The sequence below is a fragment of the Antechinus flavipes genome, chromosome 4 (genome assembly GCF_016432865.1).
Source record: "Antechinus flavipes isolate AdamAnt ecotype Samford, QLD, Australia chromosome 4, AdamAnt_v2, whole genome shotgun sequence".
NCBI lineage: Eukaryota > Metazoa > Chordata > Mammalia > Dasyuromorphia > Dasyuridae > Antechinus > Antechinus flavipes.
Genome location: NC_067401.1, coordinates 16,989,566 through 17,011,632, shown reverse-complemented (window position 1 = coordinate 17,011,632; position 22,067 = coordinate 16,989,566). Strand labels below are relative to the sequence as shown.

Below are 22,067 nucleotides of genomic sequence, written 5' to 3'. Positions count from 1 at the left end.
TTGAGAGATTTATTTGTGCCAGGCACAGGTTTCAACTATTAATCATTTTTCATGACTACTACTTGAATAACAGTCTCTCCTAACTTCTGAGAATTCAGCTAGAGCCCTGACCTGTGTAAGGAGGCGGGCAGTCAGAGCCTTCCCCAGGCATGAGACAATGAGTGTAAGGGCCTTAAGAGCCTCTTGCATTTCTCCATGCCAGGCAATGAACATTTACTACAGATTGGTGCCTGCTCTGAACGCTTGGTAACATCAGAGTAGCTGCTCTTGCTTGTCTACTGTATGAGACATGGAAAGCCCATGTAAAGGATCCAGCCCTGACTCCTAGGAGAGGGACATTGAACATGATGAAAGCCATCCCTGGTGGAAGCTGTGGAACATTGGCATTGGCCTTTTGCTTTGTCAGGGCTTTCTGTCTCTGAAGAGAAATAATTTGACCACATCTGGATAGCTAATTAAGAGGATACGTTAGCTGTTCATCACTGCTATTCTAATATAAATTTCATTTCTCTTCTTTAATTTTAGTACATGACACTCAATCCTTCGACAAAAAGGAAGAATATTACATCTCCTGATAGGAAGCCCTCTAAGAAGCTTAAGACGGAGAGCTCTTCAGTGAACCAGGTGCTGAATCCTACATTATGGTGCCATGTTCACCTAAAGAAATCTTTGAATGGCTCTCCCCTAAAAATGAAGAACTCAAAGAATCCCAAGTCTCCTGAGGAACAGCTAGAAGAGATGATGAAGATTATGTCTCCTGGCAAATTAAATACCACGTTTCACATTCCTAAAAAGGGCCCCATTTCCAAAAAGTTAGGGAAGAATGGGGACAAACCCTTGAAAACAAAAGGTAGAAGCAAAGGCATTTTAAATGGACAGAAATCTCCAGGAAAGTCTAAATCCCCCAAAAAGGGCTTGAAAGCACCCAAAACCAAAATGAAGCAGATGACCCTGCTGGACATGGCCAAGGGCACCCAGAAAATGACTCGGACTCCGCGGAGCTCTGGGGGCACGCCCCGGTCCTCCAGTAAGCCTCATAAGCACCTCCCTCCTGCTGCTCTCCACCTCATTGCCTACTACAAGGAAAACAAAGACCGGGAGGATAAGAAGAGCGCCCTGTCCTGTGTCATCTCCAAAACGGCCCGCTTGCTGTCCAATGAGGACCGAGCCCGCCTTCCTGAGGAACTCCGGGTCTTGGTCCAGAAGCGCTACGAGCTTCTGGAGCACAAAAAGAAGTGGGCTTCCATGTCAGAAGAGCAGCGCAAGGAGTACCTGAAGAAGAAACGGGAGGAGCTGAAGGAGAGGCTGAAGGAAAAAGCCAAGGAGCGCAAGGAGAAGGAGATGCTGGAGAGACTGGAGAAGCAGAGGCGCTATGAGGACCAAGAGCTGACGGGCAAGAGCCTGCCCTCCTTTCGGCTGGTAGACACTCCTGAAGGGCTCCCCAACACCCTCTTTGGGGATGTCGCCATGGTGGTCGAGTTCTTGAGCTGTTATTCAGGGCTACTTCTTCCTGATGCCCAGTACCCCATCACTGCAGTGTCCCTAATGGAGGCCCTGAGCGCTGACAAGGGGGGCTTCTTGTACCTGAACAGAGTGCTGGTCATCCTGCTACAGACTCTGCTTCAAGATGAGATTGCTGAGGACTACGGGGAGCTGGGCATGAAGCTCTCAGAGATCCCCCTGACCCTGCACTCTGTCTCTGAGCTCGTGCGCCTTTGTTTGCGCAGGACGGATGTGCCTGAGGAGAGCGAGGGCTCGGACACGGTGGATGAAAGCAAAGAGACAGCCTCCTTTGAGGACAATGAGGTCCAGGATGAGTTTCTGGAGAAGCTTGAAACCTCTGAGTTTTTTGAGCTGACGTCAGAAGAAAAGCTGCAGATCCTAGCCGCCCTCTGCCACAGGATCCTCATGACCTACTCTGTGCAGGACCACATGGAGGCGAAGCAGCAGATGTCAGCTGAGCTGTGGAAGGAGCGTCTCGCCGTGCTGAAGGAGGAGAACGACAGGAGACGGGCTGAGAAACAGAAGCGGAAAGAGATGGAAGCCAAAAACAAAGAAAACGGGAAGGAGGAGAATGGGGTGGCCAAATCTGACAGGAAAAAAGAAGTGGTCAAGATAGAGCCCCCAGTGGAAGTGGAGGCAGAGGACATGATCAGCGCCGTGAAGAGCAGGCGGCTGCTGGCCATCCAGGCCAAGAAGGAGCGAGAGATCCAGGAGCGCCAGCTGAAAGGTAACCTTTGAACCTTTGGACTTTGGCTGCACTTGGACTCCCACACCCTGGGCCTGTCAGGATCCTTGAGCCCTTGAATAGCATTGGATAAATGGTGGTTTCAAAATAATCAGGTCCTACTCTGATGAAAAGGAGTATTTTGCATATTGTAGATATTTTCAAGGCTTTTGAATGAACTAGCTCAATTCTACTGGTGTAGAAAGACTTGAGTCAGAGAAAGTACCTCCTATGTTGTATAAGTACAGTAAGTCACAAATGACCAATTATTTACTTGTTTTAAGCTGTCATTCAAGTACTATATCTTTGAAATTAAATAACTTCCATTTATCATGCTAAGTAAGGTGTTGAAGGTAGCTGATGTAATACCTAGAAATATTGTTATACAAGATGCACCCAGGGTGAAAAAAAGCCTTGTTCCAATTCTTTTAAAAAGTAATGGTCCTTTTCCAACAGATATCCTAAATTAATCTGAGAATTTTCAAATAAAGAAATTGGGGAAAACCCAAGATACAGAACCGATACAGGTCTTGGTGCATGTAAAATTTAATGCTAAATGGAGAGTTAGAACTCAGGTTATTGTCTGGTGCAAAAGAGGATGTTGTATTTCATCCTTTTTTTTCGTGCCCTGTTGGGGAGGTCGGCTCTAAGATGCGCATGCCATCTGGTGGCACTTAGTGTTCCCCCTCCCAATCTTGGCTTTGCTCACATGATTACAAATGTATATTTTGGTTTGGTCTAAAAACCATCAGAACACTTGAAGATTGCCTTCACTTGTTTTCAAGTCTTATTTTGGAATCCTCAGTTTTTCCAGATCTTTACTAATGTTCTTTTCACTATTTCTATGTGGTTTTGAACCAGGGTTAAATGTATTGCATTTAATGAGTGCACTCATTTCCACCTTTTCAAAGTTAAAGTTTAAAGTTTATAGAAAAGATTTAAAATTAATGGATGTTTGTTTTCTTTTATGGAAATGAGTTAATTTAGCTCTTTGATTTACAATATTTTTTCATATTTCTCAGATAAAACAAACTGGAAAACAAATTCAATGATTGTTTTAATTTTCAGTTTACTAGAATCAATAATTTGTTAATTATTTTAGCTTTCAGAACAGCTGTTTGTCTTTTGCTTGCCTTGCCCTAGTATTAACAAATAATACCTTACCTTACATATGCACCTTGTATAAGTATCAACTATGTAACAGGATCAGTGAACTTAGTTCACTTCTGGTATGAAAAAATCCCCATGAAGTTTTCACAAGATTGAGAGATTGTTTAATTTGATATGATGGCTTTTTTTTTTTTTTTTTAATAGCAGCTATCTCCATAGGCAGAAGAACTTTAGTTTTGATATGTTTGGGATGTTCTTCTAGGGACAGCTTTTATTTTGGTTACATTTTTGGAGAGAGAGGGATTCCAGCATACATTTGTTCCAGATAGTGTTATAAAATAATTTTCACTACTTGCTAGGATTACTTTCCAAACAATAGATGTGTGAAGAAAGTTAGATAATCCACTTTTACTTCTTAATAGTAAAATTAGAGCGAGAAGCGGAAGAGGAAAGAATCCGGAAGCACAAAGCGGCTGCTGAGAAGACTTTCCAAGAGGGAATCGCCAAGGCCAAGCTGGTCATGCGCAGGACTCCCATTGGCACAGACCGGAACCACAACAGGTGGGTTAACAGTGTCTTTCGTGGCAGTGAGGATTGCTGAAGTGAATTTTGTTTTTTTTTTTTTTTTGAGATGAGCCTGCTTGTTCAAGCGAGATTGAGTGGAAATGTGGATCCTTGACTCTCCTTGACTAGAAATGAGTCTTTTAAAAATTCCAGTGCCCACAGTGCATTTTTGATAATCTCATAAGAACCCTGGGGGAAGAGGGAGAGCATGAAATCGAGTTCTAAGAGCTCCTTTATGTTTCCTTTGTCGCCCTCTTGAGGAGCATTTCTCTAGAGGCTGAGCAAGATGGAAATGCTTCAGCAGTGAGGAGGAGATGAATGTTCATTGGTCTTTTGTCAAGCCTTTTCACATCATCTTGTTAATATTGCCTCTGTTTTTTGCCTTACTGTATGCTTGGTTTTCAGGTACTGGCTGTTTTCAGATGAAGTTCCTGGATTATTCATTGAGAAAGGCTGGGTCCATGATAGTATAGACTACCGATACACTCCGCCTCGAAAAGAACGGCCCGACTGCTTGGATGAGGATTGCAATCCCCGAAGTAAATGCACCCCTCAGATCCCTTGCCTTTTTTCTGGGTTAGGTTAAGCAGAAACAATAGCTCCCCCCCCCCCCCCCCCCCCCGACATAATTGTTGTTGCATTTGTAAAACTTCCTCTCTTTTTTTTCCTTTGTTGTGAGTAGTTTTTGGTCTGTGGGGGGCTTTTGGCAGCTGTTCCAACTTTGTCACTAGAACCAGAACCTCTTCTGACTCCTATTGCAGGGTTCTTCATTATTTGTGTGACAATGGGTGAATCATGTTACTTCTTGGAGCCCATCATTCCCCTTTGTCTCTAAAATAAGGGAATTTGGATTAGCAAGCTTCAAAGATCCTTCTATTCTTTTAGGAATAAGAAGCATGATGCTATAGAAAAAGCAGTGAACCGAGTTAGGAAACCGATTTCAATCTATCTCCAGTACACAAAATGCTAGTTTTTCAAGCTGTTTCCCAGTTAAAATAAGTCATGGTATATGCCACCATATGACGTAACTTATTTCATGTGTGTGTGTGTGCGCGCGCGCGCGCTTGCTAAATATTATATGTTGAGGGCAAAATCTCTTTTGTTCCAGAAGTGATGATAAAGTTGTACTTTCTGACAGGTGAAAAGGTAGAGGCAGAATCATTAGCCTCAAGGATTTGGTGGGCCAGTACAGGATGTTTGAAGATGAAGGACAGATTGATCCCAAATTGTTTAAATATTAGAAGGGAAAGGTGAACAGCTTTACAACCAGAATTCTCTGAAGATTTAACCCTGGCTCTGGAGAGGTTTTAAAGCTTCCTTCACCAGAAATATTCATTTTGGTAGAAGGAGAGATTTTTCTTTCTTGGTAATCTAAAAATTATTATAATGAAGAAATGGAAGTTTGTATTTGGGCTCATTTTTCTGCACCCATCATAGCATAATTTGGATCGCATCTTCATATCATCTCTCACCTTGACCCCAGAATAAGAAGCCCAGACATTCTCATTCTCGGGGTTCTGAATTGAAAAGACAGTTTCTTTCATTTTTCTTTTTTAATTTTTTTTTAAACTTTAGCATAGAACGAGATCAGCTCCTTCATTTCAGAGGTCCCTACCTTCAGACATTCCCATTCCAATTCGCATCCTACCCCCTTTCTAGTCCTTGGCCACATGAGCAAAGCCATTTCCAGGTCTACACCAGTCCAAATATAAATGTCCTGTAGTCTCTCCTGACTCAGGGCAACTCTGGTGTCTGGCTACCAGGAACTACCCACTGATGTTTGACGCTTCCCTCTCCCTGGCAGGCAGACAGCACAAGGATGTGGCTCTTGCTCTGCAGATGAGTCACCAGGAAGGGGCTAAGGGGCACCCTGACTCTCTACAGTTTTCTTTCTTAAAAACCCTTGTTCTTTCCACCTTGTCACTTAGTTCATGGGCCTGAACATAGAAATGCTCTCCGCATGGCACAGCCTGGTGGGCCGCACTGTGGAGCAGAGCACAGTGGGAGAGTCCGCATTGTTTGTGTGCATTTTTCTTAGGTAAGAAAACAGGCCTCGGGAAGAATGCAGGTGTATCCTCTCACCCTGGCTGTGTGGCCGAAGGCTCTGTGGAGAGCACTGTGCCCAAGCAAGGACAGAACCTGTGGTAAGATGGAGGACACATTGCTCCCCTTGTCATTTTCTTAACAAAAAATGATGAATCAGTGGCAGCTGCACCTGGGCCCTTCTGGGAGCCCTGGGGACACAGGGGGGCTTGTCTAGTGATGAGAGTTGGGCAAGGCTGTTGCTGGCTAAGGCAGCTGTCCCTAGAGAATCAGTAAGAAGAATGGAATTGGCTGTAACCCTTGGTTTGGACTTAAGGGCAGCAGCTGGCTAGTTGTTCTGGGGGTGGGTTCTTGGCCCTCCCGGCCCCACTTCTTTCTGGGACTCAGGCTTTTTCTGTCCTACAGGTTTTTATGTGATAGTCAAAAGGAACTGGATGAGCTACTGAACTGCCTTCATCCTCAGGGAATAAGGGAAAGCCAACTGAAGGAGAGATTGCAGAAAAGGTGAGAGCGGGCCTCCCCTCCGGTTCTGGGTCCTCTGTCCTTGCCCACTGACGCTGAGCTGGGAACTGCTAATTCTGCCCTGAATCCCTCATTGCTTATCTCAGAGAGCCATGCCTGTGCGTATTTAAAGGCATATTAAACTCTGTGCTCAGAACCATTCAGTGGACATTGAATGCCAGGTTCAGAGTGCCATCATCCTTGCCCAGGGAGCCTGACGGGGCTTTCCTTCAGAAATTGTTGCTGAGGAAGTTTGAATCTGCCAAAGTGAGCATCAATACCCCTTATTGTTGGGCTCCACACTCACCTAACCACAGGAGCTTTTCTTGGGAGCACAGGTTATCTTCTTGGGGATATAGTAGCATCACTTCTTGTTTTCCATCCATATACATGTCTGGGTTATGTCTATATAACCTGTGGTGGGCCTGAGTTTCTGGATATATGTTTATCCCATCCCCTATATTTTACCATATTTCGAGACTTTCTGCAAAACTAAATCTGTACTCCCACAGTCCAGCAGCCAGCTGATTACATACATCAATTTGCTGACTGGGTGCAAAATAGAGGAATTTCTTCTTTTCTAATATTGACATATCTAGATGGAGCAAGAATGGAGCAAGACAGCCAGCACATGACATTATCAAAAAAAGGTTTCACGCCGCCTCGCTTTTTAGGGTATATTCTCCAGGCATGTGTCAATAGCTGAAAGGCTCCATCTCGACCAGTTTTTACCTGAATACTAGTATAGGTTTGTGGCAAACAACACTTGCTGTTCTAAATCTCTTGGGTTTTGCCATATTTTTTCCACTTTTCCAGGTACCAGGACATCACCCATTCTATCCATCTGGCCCGGAAGCAGAACCTGGGTCTGAAATCCTGTGATGGCAATCAGGAGCTCCTCAACTTCCTCCGCAGTGACCTCATTGAGGTGGCGACTCGATTGCAAAAAGGGGGCCTTGGTTATGTTGAGGAGACATCAGAGTTTGAAGCCAGGGTGAGAGCGGGCAGGAAATCATTCTTTCTTGGAAAGCAGTCGCTGCTTTGAAAAATTTGGCTTGGAATTTCCTTTTTCTTTTTGTTTCACCTTTTTCAAAGATGACAGACACTGAGAGTCCTTATGATCCATGTATGTAGATGTGCAAGAAAAGACCAATGTGGGACCAGCCTTTTGTTACGAATGTCCCTGAATGTGTTCATGGATTCCCCCTCTCCTAGCTGGTGTCTAAAAGGCCTGGCTTTTGTGAGTGTCTGCTCATCAAGCTTCCTTTCTTAGCAATTTCTAGATCTGTGTGGCTTGAAGTTTTCTGTTCTGAAATCCTCTCTGCCTGCCGTCATCACATTTAACTTAGCATGCATTGGGGTATCCTGCTTTTCCTATAACCAGCCACCAGGGAAGTTGTGATAGAATGAGCATTGTTTTCACACTTAAAACTGTTGGCGAACTATTGCTTTGATTCTATTCTGAAGTGAAATTGAAGTAACTGCCCTGGAGGCCAAAAGTGACAGGTGTGCTTGGTCTTAGGTTCAAAGCTCAGTTAAATTCTAAAGACTCATTTTTTTGGAATCTTGAATTTGTGAACTCTTTATTGGCTCTTTATCCACAAACTTGTCGAGGTTTAGTTTGATTCACTAGGATGTCCTCAGAGAGGACACCCTAGGAGCTGCTGAATGGAGAAAGAAGGAAGAGAGTTTGCTATGTGTATCTTGAGCAGCTCTGAAGGATGAAACCCTAGATCATTTCTCTACGTATAAATGAGACTTCAGCAGGTGAACCAGAATAGGTCATTTAATGTTCTCGGCCCTTGTCGGCTTTCCCTTCAGAAACTAAGTTGTTGCAAGTGAGACTTGTCCTTGCCTCTTGGATCTGCTCAGATACTTGGGAGCCTGCCAGGTTTCTTTAAGGAGATTCCTGTTCTAGGAAACAACTTGTTTGAGAAGTATTGCACACCATCAGCAAGATGTGCTTAAACATTTAAGTCTATATTTTTGATGAGTAAGTTGTGGGTAATTGGAACATGGCATCAGGAGCAATTGGATTGCTCTTGGGTTTCCAGCTTTCCTAGAAAACTACCCTTCCAGAAGAATATCTAGAACATTGATGTTTGACTTAAACCGAACTTTCCTTGGTTGAAAATAACGTATCCTTATTCACCCTGGCTTTTTGTGGTTCTCTACAGGTTTTCTCCCTGGAGAATCTAAAGGATTTTGGGGAGTGTGTGATTTCCCTTCAGGCCAGCGTCATCAAGAAATTTCTTCAAGGTTTCATGGCTCCAAAACAAAAGAGAAGGAAACACCAAGAAGATTCAGTAGCAAAGACTGAGGAAGTAGATGAAGAAAAGAAAATGGCGGAAGAAGCGAAGGTATCCGCCCCTGGGGAATCCATTGCTGATTCTAGGCAGAAGTAGGGGTTTTTTGTCTTGTTCTTGGTGGTTGAAGTTTTACCTCACCTTTGTTTGCCATTGTTCTGGGCCAACATTATCTCCTCAAGTCCTTAGTAGTTTGCCTCATCTTGTTCTTTCTTGTCCTTTGTCTTGGCTTGGCTGCCTGCCATCATTCCCTCTCAGTGCTCTCTCAGGCTTCTCCCCATTTAAGCACCAGCTGCCCGGATTTGGGGGATGTCCAGGTGGGACCAGGCACCCTGCCTTCACACACCATGACAGTTTTGTTATCAATTTGTTAGTTTATTTAAAATGATATTTAGTTAGATGGAATGTAGAATGGCAAACTTCCCCTCTCAGCCGAGGTTACTCTTGTTGCCTGCTTGTGTCACTAGGAGACAGGAGGTCTGCAGAGGGGACTCAGGACTCTTTCCCCTGCTTTTTGGGCTTTTTGAGCCTCCTCCTAGAAATTTCAGAGGTAACAAGGACCTACAGGAGGGTGGCCATTGCTGAGAGTGGAGCAGGCCTGGGCTTGAGAGGTTTTCAAAATAGAAGTGAAGCAGCAGGTCATGTCATCTCAGGGATAGCAAGGGGGCTGGCTGTGGGATGTGAAGAACAAGGGCCCAGATGTAGGTGGTGGTGGAGGACCCCAGTCAGAGTTGCCACAGGCAGGCTGAGATAGAGGGAGCAAAAGCTGAACAGCGTGGGCTTGGTGGGCAGGAGGCGGCCTCTGTCATCTTAGAGGGAAGGAAGAAGTGTGCAGAAGCAAGTTACGTTTAGTAGTTTAGGATGTTCTCACAGTGGGTTACTTTAGTCACAGCCGAGCACTAGGCGCTGTATAGACAAAGGGGAGAGTCCAATGGTGTGTCTGAGAGACCACCTGGCTTCTTATAAATAGCGAGTCCCTGCTGCTTATGAGATGCAACCAAATGTAAGGGAAAGGACTGGCATTGACAGACTTTTTATCTTCTTGAACTTTTTCCCTTGGCTTTCTGGGCTATAGGATGGAAATAATCAGTACACCCCACTCCTCTGTGGTGTGATGTGGTGCTGTTAAGAGCCATTCCATCTGGTGATTTTTAATTCTATTGAGTGAGAGCTTTCCCCGCCCTGTTGGATTTGTGGAAGAAACTGTCAGGGCTTCCCAAGGGGCTTCCTGTCAATGCTGAGTCCCCAGAACTGTTTTCTCTCGTAGCAAGATTCTAGAGGCTTATCCCAACTCCTGCCTGGCCCATGGGAAGCCGAGGCCTTGATCTGGCATCTTCCTTGAGCCTGCTTCAAGAACAGGATTGGATGGCTGAGCAAGGAGAGTTCTCCATTGGAGAAAACTGGGTGTCTCCTTTGGATCACAGGGGAAGAGGAGAGTGGACTTACTCATCAGGGCCAAGACATGGTACAGGAGCAAGATTGTGAGGAGAGTTTAGGTGGGAAAATGTGTGGCCATTTGCAAAAACCATTTCTAAACCCTTGAGCATATTTCCTGGGCAGCACCAGGGCCTGAGGCTCCCCTTGGAGCCTGGGGGTGGGAGGAGACTAGACAGGGCAGTCCGGCCCAATCCGGGCTTTGATGTGACCCCTCTCAGCTCCTGGGTGGACAGCTTAACTCTTTCTTTTCTCCACATTCTCTTGGGAGGAGAAGGAACACATTGACTTTGTTATGGACTTTGGCAGAGCCTTGATCAGGTGTCAAGGAAGGGGTTGAACAAATGTGATTAGATGTGCGATCTTCCTGTACTTTTCACCCGATCTTTTGTTTCACCTGCTTTTGAGAGAGACTCATAACTTGAACTGTTGCATGAATTTATTGTGTTGCGATTTCCAGCACCCAGCTGTGTTGGATGCCCCGTCTTCCCTTGTGGCTGGTTTTCTGCTTCATGTTGACAGGAATGTCGGGAAAGTTTCTCCCAGGTGAAAGCTAGAAATAGTTTGTATCTGAAGAGAGGAGGTTCATCAAGAGCTTTGACTTAAAGTATGGTCATTTCCCTGGCTGCTCGGGGAGAGGCGAGTGGGCCCAGAGGTTTGTTTCGTTTTCTGAGTCACCTCGGTCCAGTAGCCTGGTGGTGGCAGATTCCTGCCTGCAGCCGCCTCTCCAGAGGCTCTGTCCAATACCTCCCAGTTCCTTGGTGATCCGCTTCAGGCCAGCCTGCTGCAGGGTGACCAAACCTCTGATTTAGGACGAGCAGGATTCCTGACCAGGACCCCCCTCCCTCCCGGGGAGCTCCCGGGCCAGCTCCTTGTCACAGTGACATGTGCCAGTGGAGAATCAGGGCCCTGGGGAGAGAGTGCATGCAATACTGGCCCGCAGCCACCAGAGGGCACTACCGGCTCTCTAGTTACCCCATTAGACTGAGTGACTGGGAGTCTGTCCAACGGGGAGCGGCCCTGGTGCCCCCCCTCCTGGAGTCCCGCGGGGTTATGGGGACATGGACCCTCTCAGGGTGGGGTGGCCCCGGTCATGCAGAAGGGGAGGGGGGCTGTAGCACGGCCTTTTTGAAGCCTCTCCTTCTGTGGCTCTCTAGGTGGGCACACGTGCCTGCCCAGAAGCATATCCATGCCCACACAGCAGCCAGGGTTAGAGCTCTCGATGACCCATCCCAGCCATTGACAGCTCTATTTTAAGGTCTGCAGCCCTGCAGGATAATTGACTTCTAGTATATCTTCCACGAGGGGGAGGGTAGTACCACTTAAAATAGACCTGCCTTTGCCCAGGGTTGGTCAGAGATGTCCAGTTTCAATGCCAGGGTCCTGTCTTCTACTCTTTAATATGTGGCTCTGTGGTCACCTAGCTCCAGTTCGTGCAGATCTTCCCTCATTGTTCCGAGGGCCTCAAGTCACTCACCCCTTCTACCCCCCTCCCCATCTCCCCATTACAGTTTGTGAATAAGCATCTACTGTTTTTTTCTGCTGCAAAGAGTTCAGCTAGAGATAATTTTGGCATCTGAGGAATCTTTTTACCCTTTTCCATGAAGCATTTATATCCCAAGTACTATATATGTTATGGGCACTAACAGAGCTTACTCTGTGTCAGGGATTGTGTTATCTGTGGGGATGTAAAAGCAGAAGGGAAGCAGTTCCTGCCCTCAGGGAGCTTCTACTTTGTTGAGGAAGGTACATAGAAATTAGACAGTGTGGTGTAGGTCATGGAACACGGGCAGAGGTATTTCATCCTGCTTCAGTCTCCTCCATAAAATTGGGGCAGAGGAGTGAAGGGGGGGAGAAGGAATTAATTCTATAAGAACAGTCCCTCAGATTTTTGGAGAGGAAAACACTAATACTGGCATTGGAGGTTGGGCGGGGAGATGGGACACCGAAAGACTGGGAAGCTTGTCCTGGCCCTGCTTACTGTCCTGGAGGCCATAGCCTGTGAGTACTTTAAGGAGGGACAGGACTTGGACCTTAAAGGCAACTGGAGAGGAGGGTGCAGTCCATTCCAACCTTCATTTGGAAAGATCTGGAGATGGGAGGAGGATCACAGACAGCACTGAGAAGGCTTCCTTCTTTTGGCATAGTACAGATAAAGTGGCAGAAATTTTAGATGGAAAAAATAAAAATGAATAAACGTAAGTGCTCTCTGGATAGAGTAGTCCTGGTCTCCCTGAGCTCCCCTAGAAGGCCTCCCTAAAGGGAAGTGGCCCTATGGTACTAGCAGGAGGCCGCGCACCTTGTATAGCCATAGATTTATTGTTGGTTTGCTTAAAGCATGCTGGGGAAAGTGAATGGCCTTTGTAATTTCCTTGTGTTTCTTCTTTTCTGCTTCATTCTCCTGCACAGAGATCTGTCACTATTCACACCACAGCAAGATTTCCAAGTAAGACTCTCATCTTCTAGTCCTTAGACCACTTTGTTTTCTCCCCAGGTTGCTTCGGCCTTGGAAAAATGGAAGATAGCGATCCGAGAGGCCCAGACCTTCTCTAGAATGCATGTGCTTCTTGGGATGCTCGATGCCTGCATCAAATGGGACATGTCTGCTGAGAATGCCAGGTGCAAAGTGTGTCGGAAGAAAGGTAAGACAATGGGCGCCACCTTGAGGTGGACCATGCATAGAGAGAGGGAGGGTGGGAGTTTGTCCTTGCTAAGCCTTTCTTTTCTTTCTTTCTTTCTGTCTTTCTTTTTTTTTTTTTTAATTATAGCTTTTTATTTACAAGTTATATGCTTGGGTAATTTTTCAGCATTGACAGTTGCAAAACCTTCTGTTCCAACTTTCCCTTTCCTTCCCCCCACCCTCTCCCCCAGATGGCAGGTTGACCAATACATGTTAAATATGTTAAAGTATAAGTTAAATACAATATAAGTATACGTGTTTTGCTGTACAAAAAGACTCGGACTTTGAAAATAGTGTACAATTAGCCTGTGAAGGAAATAAAAAATGCAGGCGGACAAAAACAGAGGGATTGGGAATTCTATGTAGTGGTTCATAGTCATCTCTCAGAGTTCTTTCGCTGGGTGTAGCTGGTTCAGTTCATTACTGCTCCATTGGAACTGATTTGGTTCCTCTCATTGTTGAAGAGGGCCACGCCCATCAGAATTGATCATCATATAGTATTGTTGGCTAAGCCTTTCTTTATCATTCTCAGGATTTCTGTACTCACAGTAGCCACCTCTAACTCAGCGTACTTGAATGCTTATACACACACACACACACACACACACACACACACACACACACACACACACACACACACACACACAAACTAGATACCCCAGAAATAGCTGAGCTTACAATACCAAGTAAGAAAACTTGAAAGCTTAAATTAAAACAGTCCTTGATTTTTCAAGACTTTCTGAAAGAGGAAGCCATTTTTTCAAATTTAAGATCTTTTTCACTAACTTGAAATACAGGCTTAATTGAGTTGAGATCACATGGAAAATGAAATACTTCTTACAGTGAGGATCATTCTTCCTGTACACATATACACACTCTACCCTCAACCCTTGGGGCCTAAGGAGCAAGATCTTTTAGCATGTCCATTTGGATATCTTTCAGAACCAGAGGACTAATGACAGTAACCCGTCACCTGACTTGACTCCCTCAGTACAACTGGTATTCAGAGTGATAGGAAAGGAATTTTATTTGACCCAGACCAGTGATTTTTATGTGTATGAGGAAGTCCTGTTCGTTAATGCTTTTATGCATGAGCGCTCTTGCCCTCTCCCCCTTCACCCTTCCGATACTCTGCCCATAAGGATTTGAGACCCACAAGTGGACCAGGCTTATATAGGTGGTACATTCAAATAGAAGTTGAATCCCTGGGTTCTGTGGGTTGAAAATAAGAATTCTTTCCACTTAGAATGACAGACTCTCTTAGGTGTTTCTGTAGTTTAATACCAGCATTGTATCACCTAGTTTGGAACCTGCTAGTGTTTGAAGGAGGGGGGAAAAAAAAAACTATTTCTTTAGTCACATGAATTTTTGAATCTCCAACATGTGCCCATAAAGTTGCTCCAGGGGAGTCTTTGTGGTTCTTTGATGATTTAGCCATTCTTGGCAAAGCCCTTCTGGTCCAGATCAGGTCTCATTCCAGATCTTCTGAAAGTATTTAGAAAGACACTTTGGGAGATGTTCCCTACAGCGGTGTGGGATCTGTGATCCTGGGAATTGTGAGGTTGGTGCAAACCAGCAGGCAGTAGCAAATGGTAAAGGTTTGGGCTAACTATGTGGTAAGCCTGGGGTTTGGTGGCAGTTAGGAATTCAGGAGCAGAGGGATGGAGCTACAGAATTTGGGGAGACAAGTCCAGGGGCAAAGCTCAGTTGCCTTGGACATCCCCTTTCTAGTTACCAGTCATCCCTCCTTGACCTTTGCAAGGGCAGGTTTAGATGTGCCCATTTGTCTTGTTACCAGATCCTATCTGCTGGTTCTTTTCTCTTGCTTTCTTAAAAGTTCTGTTCTATGATAGGGAATAATATATGGCTGAAGAGGGAAAAAAAATCCCAAGGATTTGAGCCTGAAACTAATGATAAATTGACTTAAAATAAGTCTCACTTTAGTCCTTCTGCATGCCAGAAAGCTTAAGGTTATTTTAGCTCTTAATGCCATGCATTTGTGAGTCAAAAAAAAAATTATGAGGAATTTGCCACATCATGAGAGTTAGCTGAGCTTTGGGCAATTGCACTGGTCCTGCCCTGCCCGGTCGCCCAGTAGAATGTTCTGGCCCCAGAGAGTCTCCCTGAGGAGCTCCATCGGAGCCCAAATGTCTGTTGCTGTGTTGCCAGACAACATGACTGGGGCGGTTTGTTTTTTGTTTGGGGGTCGGGGTTTTGCAGGTGAAGATGACAAGCTGATCCTATGTGATGAGTGCAATAAAGCCTTCCACCTGTTTTGTCTGAGGCCGGCACTGTATGAGATTCCAGATGGAGAGTGGCAGTGCCCAGCCTGCCAGCCTGCGACCTCCCGACGGAGCTGTAGGGGCAGGTGAGTGAGCCTGAGCTAGTGCCTGGAGGGAAGCAGGGAGTCTCATTTTACTTAGTGGCCTGGTAAGTAGACCCTTGCAACCAACAACTTTCCATTTGGGGGATTCTCACCAAGCTCAGTTTTGATTCCATTGTTATGGCGTTGGTAAGGGTGAGAGGATTTGTGAGTTGTGGAGGGGGTGGAGGGCAGAGCTGTGTGAGCTTGGCTTGCCTGTCCCCATAAAGTTATATCCTGCTCCCTCTCAATTATGATTAGAGAACAAAAGGGAAGAGCCGGCCTCTTCCCCAAAGGTCAGGCCTTTAGCCAGCTGGTGCAGGGAGAACTGCACTGTCTTTGATGTCTTGGTCACCTGCAAGCTGTCTCAGCTCCTGGAATGGAGCCATCAGGTGAACTAACACCTGTCAGATGCTGATCTCGTTCACCCTTAAAACACTAAACTGGCCAAGGCTGGGGGGTGGATCACCATTTTGTTTCTTGGGGAAAGAGCATTTTTTGGCTTTAGTTGGGGTCATTCCTGGCCCTCCTGGAGCAAACTCAATTCTCAGTCATATGGAGCCGATACTGCCATGGCCTGTGTCCTCTGGACTCATTTAGGATTCAAGTTAGTCTTCCTTTATCCCCTTCTTTCCCAAATAGGAATTATACTGAAGATTCAGATGATGAGGATGATGGGGAAGAGGGGGATTCGGAGGAAGAGGAAGAAGAGGAGGAGGAAGAGGAGGAGGAAGACTATGAAGTGGCTGGATTGCGACGTGAGTTTTTGATTGAACCTGACTTGTCTGGTGTGAAGTTGTAGGTTTCCATAGCCAAAGACAGGGATCACCTGCCTCTCATTTTTACCTGGGCTCTCTCTTCTTACTTTCTGTGTGTCATGGCTCTCCCAGCTACCTCAGGCACAGAGCTGGCATAGATGTCACCTATAGGACACTCAAGGTCAAATACTTTTGCTCTAGGTCAGGGGTCCTCAACCTATGGCCCTTGGGTCAGATGCAGCAGCTGAGGACGTGTATCCCCCTCGCCCAGGGCTATGAAGTTTCTTTATTTAAAGGCCCACAAAACAAAGTTTTTGTTTTTACTGTAGTCCAACTCTCCAACAGTCTGAGGGACAGTGAACTGGCCCCTATTTAAAAAGTTTGACGTTGGAAGTTTGTCCAGATGATTTTAACCCCCTCTGGTCTGTCTCCTCTCTTCTTTGCACTCAAGTACAGGGAAGCCTCGCTTGGGGGGGGGGGGGAGGGGGAAGGGAGAGAGGTGGTCAGCTGGACCCTCTACATAATTATCTGTAATGATCAGAAAGGCTTGTGCTCCATGTCTTATCTGTGACAGAATTGCCTGCACCAGAAATGTTGTCCCTTTATTAAGAGAATGAAAAATCCTGCATCTCTGGACGGGGTGGGGATGGGGTGTCGGGGAGTGGATTGTGTAGGCTTTTCCCCATTCTTTTGCTTGCTTTGGCCATTCATGTTAAAGTTCTATGAGCTTGTGATCACCTTTGCCCCATAACCACCTCCAGTCACCCTCTATCAGGGTCTGCTTTGAATGAGTTCCTAGTTCTTTACAACCAGCCCCCCACCAGGGCCTCGGGGAGCAGCCAGTGGAGCTTCCTCAGATGATTCCCACGTCATCTTGGTGTCGTCTTCCCCGCCGCTGTCCTCTGAGCTTGGATTTCACCAAGACACGTGGGACAGTTTGGACTGGGTCCTGAAGCCCTCGTGGGCCAGCCTAACCTGGACTGGCCTTCCTTGGCACTCTTCTGCCTTCCAAGGCCTCTGCTTTGGCCTGGGGTTCTTGACCTCTGGGAGTAGCCACACCCTGAGCCGAGTGCTCTGACAATAGCCGAAGACAGGCCTGTGATCTAAAAATACAATGTGAGATGTCGCCTGTCCGGCTCTGCCTCGGCTCCCCCGCCTCCTGCCCGGGATTTCAGCTGCTGAGCATTCAGGATGGGAGCCTGGAAAAATCATTGTGGCAAGACTTGGGTTTAGGGGAAAAGGCCAGAGCTTAATTCTTTGTGGAGCATTTGTGTCTGCGTTCCCCATGGGCGGCGTTGGCTCCGATGCGGGCCTGACTCTGGGCTAGGCCAGAATCTGCCTCTGAGCTCTGCGGCCCAGGCTGGCCCAGCAGCCAGAGATGGACACCTCCCAGGCTGGCCGGGGCGAAGGCAGAGCTCGGAAATCAGCCCCGGATGTTCTGGGCTCTGTGCAGAAGGTGCCTGCCTCACCTCCCAGCACCTGGGTGACCTGTGTTTCTTTGAAAAAGTTCTTTTGAATTCTGGGCCTATTGGCACCCACACAAGGGTCCTCAAGATGGCTCTTGTGAGCAGATTAGATTTCCTGAAATCTTGAGTCTGATGGGGGTTGGCGGAGGGCTTTGGCAGAGTCTCTTCTTCCCTCCACTTTTCTCTTTGGTTTGTTTTGTACCTGAAAGTACCTGAGCTTGGAGGTGGAGGGCCATGGCTGAGGCCGGAGTCTATTGGGACCCTGCCGGGCTAGGATCCTCAAGCTCCCCTGGGCCCTGCCTGCCTGGTCTAAACCACCCCTGTTCTTTCTTTTCCTAAAGTACGGCCCCGAAAGCCAGCCCGGGGCAAGCATGGGGGCCTTGTAGTTTCAACGAGGCAGGGCCGGCGTCCGGGCAAGAAGCTCCATCCTCCCCGAAGACCCCGGCCCAGGGCTTTGCCAGTCGACGAGGCAGAAGTGGACGAGCTGGTAAGCTGGAATTGCTTTCAGGCAACAGGTGGAGATGCCCCTCCCCTTCTTCCCTTCCCCCACATCCATCTAGTTGGGGGAAGGGGACTTAGAGCAGGCCCAAGCCAGCTGGGACTGCAGGCCCTCCAGAGACCAGCTATGCCCGGCATCCCTCCGCATTCGCGATCACACGGTGTCTGTGGCTTGGTTTTAAATAGTCTCTCTCTGTCTCAGGGGGTGGGGTGGGTCGGAGGGCCGGGGCTTGCGGGCGTGAGAATGCCAGCAATGCCAGAGCTGTGCCGGCTGCCCGGGTGCTTTTTCTGATAGTTGTCCCAGCTTTGGACCCGGTGGTGCTGGGCCTGACTGGGTAGGAGGAGCGGGAGACAGGCCCTGCTGGGCCTGCTCTTACTTACACAGCCCTTTCCCTCGGTTAGAACTGGCAGCGGCATTTTGGGTACAGCAGAGCCCAGGCCCAGTTCTGCTCCTCACTCTCCTCCGCCCACAGCCCTCACCCCCAAATCTGAACCTTGACAGCCCTGGTTTTCCCCGAGTTTCTCCCCATAACAGCCAAGGTCCGGGGTCCAGCAGCTATGGTGATGGCGTGAAGTGACACATTGAGCCCTGCTAAAAGCTGGCTCTTTCCCCAGCCTAGCGTTGGCTTCATCTGGGGCGAGCTCACGCTCCCACGTCTGTCCCTCTGTCCGGTCCCCCAATTCCCATGCTGTGCTCGGGGTTCACCAGTGTCACCTCCTTTCCTCTGCTCGGAAACAGGTGCTTCAGACCAAAAGAGGCTCAAGAAGGCAGACCTTGGAGCTGCAGAAATGTGAAGAAATCCTCACCAAGCTCATCAAGTTCCGCTTCAGCTGGCCTTTCAGGTCGGGCACCGCAGGCCTGCTCTCCCTGGCCTCCTGTCCCCGCCCGGCCAGCTCTCCCTGGCCTGTCCCTGGGGTGGGGCTCCCAGGAGGGCGGGGAGGAGGGAAGAGGCTCACCCCTGGGCCTCCAAGGCTGACCTCCTCTCCTTCTGGTCTTTCTTCCCAGGGAGCCGGTGACCACGGAGGAGGCGGAAGATTACTTTGACGTCATCAGCCACCCCATGGACTTCCAGACGATGAAGAACAAATGCTCGTGTGGCGCTTACCGCTCGGTACAGGAGTTCCTGTCCGACATGAAGCAGGTGTTTGCCAACGCGGAGCACTACAACTGCCACGGCAGCCACGTGCTGACCTGCCTGGCGAAGACAGAACAGTGCCTCGTGGCCTTGGTGCACAAGCACCTGCCGGGCCACCCGTACGTCCGCAGGAAGCGCAAGAAGCTCCCGGACCAGCCCCTGGAGGGGGAAGCGGGGGACAGTGACCCCGAGCCGCTGGGACATTCCAGGGGGCGGAAGAGGAAGAAATAAAAGGAGGCCGGGGCCGGCGTCCGGGCGGCGGCGGTGGGGAGAAAGCCCCCGGCAGGCTTACCAGGGGTGGTTTGTGGGGAAAGGGGTAGTGTTTCTTCTCCGGGCCCCGTTCCCTAGACCTCATCGCCATCGCTGCAGAGAACTGAGCGCCTGCTTCCGATATAATAAATGTTGTTAGGCAATGTTGGTACTAGGTTGGCTTCTGTGCCCGGAGTGATCCTAAGAGGTTTGCAATGGGGATGGGATGGGTGCTCTTGCCGCCATGTTGAAATTGTTAGGAAGTCAGTGAAATGCTGCTGAGTTCCCTGGAAATTCCACCCTACCCCTTGCTGAGAATTCTCTCCTCCTTTCCAGCCCCTGGGGGGTTGCCCGAGAGAGCCCACGCCTCCCTCTCACCAGGGGAGGGGTTGCTTTGCCACACAGGACCAAGAGTAACCAGGCCAATGGGCTGTTGATTTTAAAATATATATATATACACACATACATACATATATATATATATATATATTTATATATGGTCTTGATTTTTTTTGGGGAAAAGACTTTCTCCTGCTCCCAGTAAAAATGGGTACATCCCCCCCATTCAGAAGTCAGTTCATTTTTCACCAGCATCATGAGACAATTTGGCTTTGAGGTGATCTTGGTGGGTCCGAGGGCACGTTCCCTTCCCTTCCACCCTCCGCCGTCCCCCTTCCCCCCATCCAATTGAGGCACTTCGCTATTAAAAAGACTGGAGGTTCCTGCTCCCTTAGTTGGCTTATAATCATGCAGCCGGTCCTTCCCTTGGATGAATCTGGCCAGAGGAGGGACACTGGCACTCAGCCCATCTCTCGGCCAGACAAGGTTTGGAGGGCAGAACAAAGCAGGAAGAATTTGAAAGTGTAACTTTTTTAAAAATTGATTTTTCTAGTTATTAAAAGTTGCTTGTTTCAGCAGTGATATTGTATAAAGGACACCTTGTAAAATAATTGTCGTCTTGCTTTGGCACATGTACAGGACAATTTATATGAAAGCTGTGTTTGCTTAATCCTCGTTTTCCCCCCAGCTCATTGAAAGCCAGAAGGATGGGGGGGAGGGGCTAGTGTTGGCTCCTTGACAGCAACGCCACTCCCACCCCCCCCACCCCCACCCCCAGCTCCCTCCTCTTGCCAAGTGTCGAGGCCCCAGATTCTGACTTGGAGAATCTTTGAGGGTTTCGGTGGCCCCAGACGGAGAATCCCTTTCCTTGGTGAGTCCTTAGTTGTTGTATTTAGGTAAAACTTTGTAGTCCTGATTCCCTTTTATGGCCAACTTTGATAAAAAAAAAAACAAAAAAAATACAGAACAGGGTTAAATTTTTTTCTATCAAGTTCGAATTTGGAAACTGAGCCAGCCAGCTCTAATGTACCTATTTAAATACACCCACAGAAGCGATGTAACGCCTAGGATTTGAGAATAAAATCTTTACTACTAAACTGCAAGGTGTGTGTCCCTGTACGTCTTATCTAGGTGGCAGAGGACGGCTGGGGAGCGCGCCGCCGGTGGCTGAAGCGGCTCCCTCGCTCCCCTCTGCCCCCGTAGGCCCAATCCTTGTTCCTTAGTGAGCGCCCGATGTTGCTTCAGTGACGTCCGAATTGTATGTTGCCTTTCTTTGTTTTTAAAAATTGTCATTCAGGAGGGAAAGGGTCTGCCAAAGACCAAGCTTGTAATAAATCGGAATTTCAAACAATAAACGCCATGTGCTTGTGTTTGTTTAAATGAGAACTCTGGACACCCCAGGGGTCATCGCTGGCGGGCGGTCGCGGCTGTCCCTCTGGGTCTCGGTCGCCGGTGGCCGGCCCCCGCTCGGCCCAGGCAGTCAGCGAGGTGGTGGTCTGCAGATTTAGCCACGGGTCGGGCTTGGGCTCCTCCAGGCGCATCTCCGAGGGCTGGCTTAGTTGGGGCAAGGATGGTAAGCCATTGAACCATTCACTGAGATGTCCTGAAGTTTGCACTTTTTAAAGAAATAATACACTTCAGTGTAAGGATGGGACAGAGGCAAACCCTCAGGCCTCGGGAGGTGTCCCTGGCCATGTTTTCTTGGGTCGGGGCTCTCCAGATGGAAGTTATTCTCTGGCCTTAGCCAGGTGACCTCGGGATGAGCTGTTTCCCCCATATGGGGCCACACCCCCTGCCTCCCTGGACCCCCAAGACAAGGCGTGCCCTCCCTAGGGTTCTCTCACCAAACTGGGCCTAGAAAGTTTACAAAGTGCTTCCCTCAACTCCCGGTGAAGTGAGTCTGAGCCGAGGTGGGGACCAGCACCCCCAAAGCTCTAAATTTGAACTTGGGGGGCCCTGCCTGCCCTGGCACCCTGTTGTGTACGGCTCACCTGCCTGGTGGAAAACGGGGTGGGGCCAGAAAGGCCGCTCTAAGCTCCCCCCACCTTAGGTGGTGAGATCCCCCTGGGATACCCCGCAGGTGGTGCCCCCTGAGGTCTGGGGTTGGGGCGGCTGCAGTGTTCTACCCCTAGTCATTGTGCACAGGCTCGGCTGGATATAAGTTACATTAGGCCACCCAGTCATTCATTTGAAGTAGGAGAAAAAAGCGTCTCCAGGTAGTTATTTTTGGTGGTCCCAGGTGCCCCCTGCTTCCTAAAACAAGGTGGAAGATGGGGAAGTCCCGAGTAGGGAGGATGCTTGGGGCAGGCTGGGAGCTGATGGCGGCCGCTCTCTGAAGCCCACCTTGGCTCAGGGGGCACAAATGGGGCCGCAGGGAACCTGGGAAAGGGGAGA

At 48.2% G+C, this 22,067-nt stretch overlaps 1 protein-coding gene across 2 annotated transcripts in view; it reads left to right on the top strand.

The window, feature by feature from the left end:
* BAZ1B (bromodomain adjacent to zinc finger domain 1B) overlaps positions 1-21,028 on the top strand; it is a 59,636-nt gene extending 38,608 nt beyond the window's left edge. For both annotated transcript variants that reach the window (XM_051991906.1, XM_051991905.1), the window contains exons 7-19: positions 526-2,230; positions 3,760-3,898; positions 4,307-4,440; positions 5,940-6,045; positions 6,350-6,448; positions 7,262-7,439; positions 8,623-8,805; positions 12,680-12,827; positions 15,086-15,233; positions 15,870-15,985; positions 17,793-17,938; positions 18,689-18,792; positions 18,956-21,028. In XM_051991906.1, coding sequence (XP_051847866.1) covers positions 526-2,230; positions 3,760-3,898; positions 4,307-4,440; positions 5,940-6,045; positions 6,350-6,448; positions 7,262-7,439; positions 8,623-8,805; positions 12,680-12,827; positions 15,086-15,233; positions 15,870-15,985; positions 17,793-17,938; positions 18,689-18,792; positions 18,956-19,316 — 3,567 coding nt within the window. In that variant the 3' untranslated portion in view covers positions 19,317-21,028. The remainder of the gene's footprint in view (positions 1-525; positions 2,231-3,759; positions 3,899-4,306; positions 4,441-5,939; positions 6,046-6,349; positions 6,449-7,261; positions 7,440-8,622; positions 8,806-12,679; positions 12,828-15,085; positions 15,234-15,869; positions 15,986-17,792; positions 17,939-18,688; positions 18,793-18,955) is intronic.
* Positions 21,029-22,067: the final 1,039 nt, after the last annotated feature.